This window comes from Lucilia cuprina, chromosome 2 (assembly GCF_022045245.1).
Source record: "Lucilia cuprina isolate Lc7/37 chromosome 2, ASM2204524v1, whole genome shotgun sequence".
Taxonomy (NCBI): domain Eukaryota; kingdom Metazoa; phylum Arthropoda; class Insecta; order Diptera; family Calliphoridae; genus Lucilia; species Lucilia cuprina.
The window spans coordinates 15,087,787-15,097,118 of record NC_060950.1 but is presented as its reverse complement, the minus strand read 5'-3'; the positions used below and the strand labels follow the sequence as shown (position 1 = coordinate 15,097,118).

Genomic DNA, 9,332 nt, shown 5'->3' with positions numbered 1-9,332 from the left:
TCTGTCTTTCTATATCTTTTCTGTCCGTCTGTCTTTCTATATACTTTCTGTCCGTCTGTCTTTCTATATATTTTCTGTCCGTCTGTCTTTCTATATCTTTTCTGTCCGTCTGTCTTTCTATATCTTTTCTGTCCGTCTGTCTATCTCTATGTATACCTATGTACTTCAGTCTGTATTTTCTCTTTTGTATGTCTTTCCATCATTTTTTTTTAATTTAAACTCACCAAAAGTTCAAAATTTTTAAAGCAGTGAGCTTTTCTTTAATAATTTCAACTAAAAGTAGTTATTTTTCTTACAACAAATTGAAAATTCCCAGCCAACCCTTTAAATATTGCTTCAGATTTATTGAAATGTGCATAAATTTATTATTTTAGTTTTTTACTTTTTGATAAAATACATAAATAAAAAAAAACTTACCATTTACAATTTTTTCCGTCACAATCATTGTTTCCTCGATATTAGCAATGTCAGCCAAAGTGTAGAAATCACCTTAAAAATTAAAAAAAATATATATATGAAATAAATAATTTAAGATAAATAACAATTTAAATTGTTATATGTAAATAAACCCAACAATATCTAAATAATAAATAGAAAATTTGCAAAAAAAAATAATAATAATAACCGCAAGATGTGTTTTTTTTTTTTTTTGTTTAAACAAATAAATAATATTGAAAATAATTTTGGCGCCACTCAAGATATTTTTCCACGAAATAAAAAATTATAATAATTAAACAAAATACCACGATTTCAAATGCAAATGGGTCATACTAATCTGTGGAAGTTTAAATGATATATTTTTTATAAAATATTTATATGAATATATATTTTTTGGAGTAAAAAAATGTGTTTTTTTTAATATAAAATGCGATTGATTGTATGCACATGAAATATGTATAAATATTTGAAATATTTAGAAAAGTCAGTAATATACAGGTTATGGATATCACTTAATTGTGAATAAAATCAAAATTTTATACTCCAATTTTAGTTAAATGCAGTTCGTTTTACTTGTTACATATTTAGCTGCAAGATGTTATAATCTAATATGAAATTTAGGTAATTTTCAAATCAATTCTTTAAAAAATTAGATGTGTCATCATTTTATTGTAAATGATATTAAAATTTATACTTTGATTTTAAGCACATGTAGCTAATGTTATTTGCAACATAATAAGCTATTAAGTCTTTAATTATTATTCGATATTAAATAATTTTAGATTTGTTGTGGATTTTTTGAAAATTAAATAAATTCAAATGTTACCAAAATGAGATGTCGTCACTTTATGATGAATAACATTAAGAGTTATGCAACGATTTTAAGCAATCGTGGCTCATTTTATTTGTTACAAATTTAAGTATTAGTTCTTAAAATGTAATTCAAATTTGTGTCATTTTCGATTTTTTATGAATTTTTTTACATTTTTATTTTTAAGTTTTTTCTTTTTATCAAAATGTCATCACTGTATAGTGAATAACATCAAACCTTTGATATGTAACATGAAAAAGTGTAGCCCATTTTATGTGTATTATAATTAGCTACAAGCTCTTAAAATATTATCCGATTTTACATAATTTCAGATTTTTTATGAATTTATTTATTTTTTTTTTTTTTTTTAATTTAACATTTCTATCAGTATGAGGTGTCATTACTTTATGGTGAATATTATCAATAGTTATATAACGATTTTAAGCAAATGTAGCTTTTTGTATTAGTAAAATATTTAGTTATATGTTCTAAATAAATAATCTCAATTTTCTATTTTTTTAAGAATTTTTGAAAATTTTATAATTTTAAAAGTCTAGGCAAATTTGGTGTTATCAGTTTACTGTGAATAATATTAATATTTGGGCAAGGATTTTAAGCAAACGTAGATTATGTTATTTGTAACATATTAAGCTATAAGACTTAAAAATCCAATTTACTTCATTTTCGACTTTTTATAAATGAGTTTAAAATGTTTAAATTTTACATTTTTAGAAAAATTCAGTGTTATTACTTTATTGTACATAGCATCAATAGTTATGTAGAGATTTCAAACAAGCATAGTCTATTTTCTTTATAACATATTTGGCTATTAGATCTTAGACTATAATCCCAATTTACGTTAATTTTTGGTGTTTTAATTTGAAAAAGTTTTGGTTTTAAATGAAAAAGTTTTCAATTTTACATTTCTAGCAAAATACGGTGTCATTACTTTATGGTGAATAGCTTTTACATTTAGTAATGGATTTTTAACAAATGTAGCTTTCTTGGCAACATTTAAGGTCTTGAAATATAATCCGATTTTACATCATTTTAGATTTTTTATGAATTTTTCAAAAATTAAATAAATTTAAATTATTATAATTTCTAACAAAATGTGGGGATATCAATTTATGGTGAATAACATAAATAGTTATGCAACGATTTTAAGCAAATGAAGCCTATTTCGTTTTGTAATATATTAAGCTATAGGAGTTAATAATCTGATTTCATTTTACGTTTTTTCGATTTTTGATGAACGAATTTCTAATTTTTTTAATTTTACATTTTTAGAAAAATTCAGTGTTATCACTTTTTTGCACATAAAATAAATAGTTATGTAACGATTTCAAGCAACCATAGCTTATTTTCTTCGTAGCATATTTAGCTAATAGATCTAAAATTATTACCCCAATTTACATTATTTTTAAATGAAAATGTTTTCAATTTTACATTTCTAGCAAAAAAAGGAGTCATTACTTTTTGGTGAATAGTTTCAACATTTAGTAATGGATTTTAAGCAAATGTAGCTTATTATTTTTTTTGCAACAAAATTAGCTTTAATTTCTTGAAATATAATGCGATTTTACATCGTTTTAGAATTTTTTATGAATTTTTCAAAAATTTGAAAATTTTCAATTTCCAACAAAATGAGCGGACATCAGTTTATGGTGATTAGCAAGAAAATATAGTTGTGAATTTTAAGCGGCCTTAGCTTATTACATTAACAACATATTAGGCTATAAAATCTAAATATATAATCTCATTTGAATGCATTTTAGATTTTTATAAAATTTTTAAAAATCAAAAATAGAAAATTATGTGTTATCACTTTAAAGTGAATAAAATTAAAAAAATATATATGTAAAGATTTATTTAAATAATATAACTCAATTTATTTGTCACCTATTCAGCTTCATAACTATTAAATATTAATGGATTCCAAAACGTTTTATATAATTTTTAAAAAATACTTTTTTTCTCTAAATCTCCCGCTGTGAAAAGATCACTGATTTTAGAACATCTTCTGAAATAAAACTCTTTTATAAAACACATTTAAAATGTAAAGAGATATTAAAATTTAAAACATAAAACAATAAGTTCTATATGTTCCCCAAGGAATTCCCTTAGAAAATTTGACTAAAAAAAAAATTGTTATTTGATCTTCAATGATCATGCTACGTAATCTTCTTGAAACCAATAAAATGTGTTAAATTATCTATTATTTGTTTACAACACAAACAAATTAAGATAAAAAATAATAAAAAAACAACAAATAAATAAAAATAATAATATTATTGTAATTGTATATTATTTAAAGCGGAACTTAAGTGGGTTTTGATTAGAAGACGATCGATCGATTGAATTTGAACAAACAAATGAGCAATGATCGTTTATAAAACTATAATTTAATATGTATATAAGAGAGCAGAGTAGTTTTGAGAGTAGTTTTTTTGTTTCTTTTCAAATGTCAAATAATTTATGAAACTTTTTTTTTAAAGAATGTGTTAAAGAAATGAGAGTAATTTGAGTTTATTTAGTTTTTTTTTTTCTATTGATCATTTCAATTGCAGGACGCGTAATTATGATGGCGCCAAGCAAATTGTTTGAAATTTTAGTTGACACAAGTACTTTAAACGTAATATGTATGTTGTATGTATTTTTAATTAATATAATGGACAATTAAGTAAAAAGTTTCATAAACATATTGACTTGGGCGGTGGTGATAGCAGAGTGAGTGACTTGAATGCGAGATTTTTTTTGATATGATTTTGTTAATTGTTTGGCTTTGTGTGAGAAATTTTGAAAAAAAAGACTCGGATTTGTTGTTTAATTAATTTTATATGACGTTTTGGATTTTTTTATATTTTTTTTATAAATTTATTTTTTCTTTTAGCTAAAATACATATTTTTTCAAATTTATGCAGCAAATTTATTAAAAAAATACAAAATAAAAACAATTATGAATGTATAGTCGGGCATGGTCGACCATATGATATCCTATACCAATCAGTATGTTGAAGTCGATTTTTCGACTTTTTTCATTTAATTAAAAGTGTACTTTTTCGACTCTTCAACTAATTTCCACCTCTTGCGACGTTTTCCGATTTTTTCTGACTTTTTCCGACATTTTTCGACTCTTTCAAATATTTTAGATTTTTTGACTTTTTTTTCAAAATTGTTATCCTGGGATCAATATTTGCCGAGTTGGAACAAAGAATAAAAATATTTTTTTTTGAGGTTTTTAAGCTTTTTCATATTCTTATAGTAGACTTTCCGACTTTTTTCTATTTATCTACTTTTTCCGACTTTTCGACTTTTTCTGACTTTTTTTTGACGCTTTTCGACTTTTTTGGACTCTTTTCGACTTTTATTTACAAAGTCAACTTTTCGACTTTTTTTATAGACGAGTCGAGTCGAGTTATCGACTTTTTTATTTACAGGCACACACAGACAATGAATGAATGTCGAGAGTTTTACGTGAGTACCTGGCATGATGCCCTACCCCACTGTGGTCTTTTTCATCCACTGGGTAGACTTGAGAACGATCTAGTCGCTTTATTCTTCTATGAAGAACTCAGATGACAATTTTTGTACTTTGGCTTTGACCGGTCCATGCAAAAGAACTTTGCTGGAGTACTCAAGCTATCTAATCTCTGAGCATTGGATGACCTGTGTTGATTCGGCAACAGCACCTAGAGATGTAACCGGTGGACCGAAGTACGAATCCATCAATAAGCCGAAGACAATGTTCATACTGACAGGGACACACTGTGGTAATTATGATATGAACACCTCTTTATACCCCGGGATTGCAATAACACCAAGGCGAGGGCTTCACCGAGGTAACATGCCCCCGGGGGTATGACACACACAGACAGACAGAAGGAAATAGTTAAATCGACTCAGAAAGTGATTCTGAGCCGATTGCTATATTTTAAGGTTTTTTTGGGTGTTACAAACATGAGCCCAAAGACCCTCTCATCGGGGGATATGGTTGTATGGGGTCCAGGCGAAATAATGGACCGATTTTAACAAATTTCAATAGCGTTCGTCCTTGGACCAAAATAAGAGTATTTCATCAATTTATCTTGAAAATTTGCGACCTGTAGCGTGAGCACAAGATTTACAAGGACACACAGACAGACGTAGATAGTTCTTCCCCCTATTGTATGGGGTCTAGACAAAATAATGGACCGATTTTACCAATTTTCAATAGCGTTCGTCCTTGGACCAAAAGAAGAAGGGTATTTCATTAAATTATCTTGAAAATTGTCATCTTTAGCGTCACGGTTTACAAGGACACACAGACAGACGGACATAGCTAAACTGCCCGAGAAAGTGATTCTAAGCCTTTAAGGTGGGTAAAGGGCCATTATTTGTGGTTTGTTACAAACATCAGCACAAACGCATACTACGCTGCCCGCTATTGTAACATAGGGTATAATAAGTTTTACTTTAACACTCTTAGACAGACAAAATTTTGACATGTCATAATAATCATGAAATATATTTCTTATATTCTTTCTTCTCTTCTGCATAAAACTTAAGTTTCACACCTGAGTGCAATTAAATATTTTTTTGCAAAATTTCAAATAACACAAGAGGGTACATTTCGCACAAGCAACCGACAACAGCAAATTGTATGAACCCTGTAGTTCGGTAGGACAGTCACGAACTAACTAGTCAACCTACCACTAAGGATTGCTCTTAGCTAGTACAGGTGACTAGCCATTGCTTGTTCTACAAGGTAGTCAATCACGTCACCCTTTAGATTACGAAGAGACAGCAAAAGACTTTAGTTTATTTATCAAATATCCACTCTCTTTTGATCACTAAATTGAAGATTGTCTTCATCCTCGTATACAAAGAGTATTGCTAAAGAGCTATTGCTTGTCCTACAAGAAAGTCTACAACGTTACCTTATAGATTACAAAGAGACAGTTTTTTAGATTTTTTAGCTACATTGACTCCTTGTCGAACTGCTGGGAAAATATTAACGGAAATTTAAAGAATTTATTGAAATATGCAAAATAAAATGTCGACTTTGACAGCTTATTAAACTCACGCACAGTTGGTCAGACAAAATAAAATAAACTAGGATTCTTTTGGTCTTAATTTCTAAGTTATGGCTTTAACTGCTATTTACTTCATCATATATTGTGGACATGTTTGTGTTTTCGCTATAAATGATCTTGTTGTTTTCTTTGAAGCAATTTCTTATAAAATTATTAACACTTTAAAAAATGTGTTTTTACAAAAATTGCCAATTAAAAGTATTAATAATAATAAAAACTTAATAAAGATATAGAAATATTTTTTTTTCACTTTAGAAAATGAATTTTTGTGATCAGAAAACCACTTCATGTTCAACTACCTTGAAGTAGTTTGTTTGAATTAGAAAAAGCAATACGATCACTTAGGTAGTCGAAAAACTAACAAAAAACTGATCCTAGTCATCAATTAACTGTCTATTGTCAACTTGAATGAATATCAATTCTGGAACTGTCCTTATTTCTATTGAAACAAAAGTTATAGATTAAACACTTTTCAAAAAGAAAGAAATAGATTTTGATCGAGTAAGAGGAAAATAAGTGTCGATCGAAGGGATCTTGACAACATACATCATTTAAAAATAAAAGACAGAAGAGATCGTATATCAATTATAAAAGTGATCAGTTAGTTATTTTGAAAAGAGGATTTAGGAGGACTTAGGACTATATCGGGACTGTTGTGCACTCATTAAACGGTTTACAAGACTAGAATGCTAACCACTAACCTACCGGAGGCCAAGCATCATTCATTTCATATGACAACAATGGATCTAGAGCAATAACTTATTAAAGGGGATAAATAGATCGCTATCGAAGAGATCTTGATCCAATACTTATTATATATCACAATAATGATCTGATATCACTGATCAAACAAAATATATCCACCAAATGCGTTCATATGTCACATTCATAAAAGAAGAGCATACGACACATTCATTAGGTAGACGGGTGGGGTGAGGATCGACGAATCTCACATTCATTCCGTACCATATACAATTAATACCAACTCATTTCCAAAGCTTAGTCCCCCACAGTCACTCCTCTGTGGGTTATCATATGTTGTTTTCGGCAACAGCACCGAACATATCCCGAAATATTGATTTTACCTTACATCAGTCTTTTATCCGCCACTTACTCTCCCCGCGAATTTGGGTTTAAACCACAGCCACTACGTGGTTGTACGTGTTCTTCCGGGCAACTGGCCACCCGTAGTACCAGATTATGCGGTGCTCTGGTCTGACCTCTCTCAATCTATGAAAGGACTAAGCCAAAGAGTAGACTGTTTTTTAGTCCCGGCCAGACTAGAGGTATTGGCCACCTCTTTATACCCCGGAGGCTTCACCAAGGTAACATGCTCCCGGGGGGATGAATATTAATTAGTAAATAACTGATCACTTATATACATAATTGTGACAAAGATCACAACCAGCAATCACTTCCACTTAAAATTACTTAAATATCTATAACATTGATCTCTGTTCATATATATTTTCGATCAGACATAAGACTAATAATCGATTCTTTAATTTGAACTTGATCAGTGATCACCTGAATATAAGTAATCTTATTTTTATAAAAAAAAACCTATTGTTTATTAAACAATTATAAAAACGTCCTTAATTTATCAATAAAAGAGAAAACTTAATAAATCACTTAATAAATTTTACATAAAAAGTTAGGTCGCTGATTAGCGATCACTTATATTAACAGTTAAACTTGATGTTGTTTAAAGAAAGAGATAAACTCGATCACTGATCCCTAACATATAATTGTGATATTTATAAAAGATAAAGAGAACAAAACAGCGCAAACACTTGCGATTTCAAGACTAAAAGTTTAATTTTAGGAAAATATCATGATCACTCCAATACTAGATAAAAATTTTTATTTCCCTTATTAAATATACCAGCATACCCTATGTGCTTCGCTACCCTAACTATGTTCAATATCGTAAAAATATCAAAAAGTACCATCGGAAAAACGAAAAAGTGCAAAGATCCATTATAAAGAATCCATTTGAAGAATAGAAAAGTACCAAATAGTTCCCACTTCCAGAATATTATTCAGTCAAGACCATGTATGTTAAAATAATGTTCCTAGGTTGAATATTTTATTAAAATGAAAAAAGTACAATTTATGAGATAAAAAGTACTAAAAAGTTGTCTCTTAAATGATCTTATTCAATGAGGACCGTGTATGTTTAATAATCATGTGTTTTCAGTTCATATTAAAGAACATACATAGAGTATCATTTGAAGGAAGAAAAAGTATCAAAAGTGGAATAAAGTTTACCTAAGTGGAAAGTACTAATAAAAAGAGTACAATGTTTCCCCTTTTCGCTTAGAAGTATACTTTTTCGAGAATTTAAATCTACATACATATATATCACAGATAAAACTCAAACGATTCAAATCTGCATTTATTTATTCCAGAAAAATTGTGCTTTAAAAAAGGTACCAAATATTTTACTCGAATTTGGTCCTATATAGTCCTTAGTACTCGAATTCTAAAATAATATACCAAAAGCTTATTTTGTGTGAGTAAATAAACTATTTTTTGAATTTTTATAAAAGTTGGCTCAATGATTTTGAATAAAATTAAATTTACCGTTTTACCCCTTTTTGGTACTTTTTTACCCAGTGAAATAGCAAACATTTTATTACAATTAATATTACAGATATTAATCCGTAATTTAATATGAATAATTCAATAAACCGAGAAAGTTTTCTTAATGTGCTAAAAAAGTACCATAAATTTACACTCAAAAAGGACTAAATTTTATAAAAGAACGAAACAGGTGTCTCATAATTTTGAGAGATGTATCTAAAATATTAAGAAAAATTTGATTATGTTAATTAGTTAAAAAGTTATAAAGGGCTAAAAAAAGGTACCAAACTCACCTTTTTTACACATTTTTACCCCTTAAGGAGTGAGATCGAAAAATTCTTAACACACGTTTTTCATTACATTTTTCAACCAAAGTATTATTTGATTTTTTTTGATCAAGTTACCTTTGAAAAACATGTCAG

General features: G+C 28.2%; 1 protein-coding gene across 1 annotated transcript in view; it reads right to left on the bottom strand.

The window, feature by feature from the left end:
* Positions 1-9,332, bottom strand: part of LOC111684178 (bone morphogenetic protein receptor type-1B) — a 245,163-nt gene that overhangs the window by 87,287 nt on the left and 148,544 nt on the right. Inside the window, exon 2 of the mRNA XM_046956575.1 lies at positions 418-489. Coding sequence (XP_046812531.1) covers positions 418-489 — 72 coding nt within the window. The remainder of the gene's footprint in view (positions 1-417; positions 490-9,332) is intronic.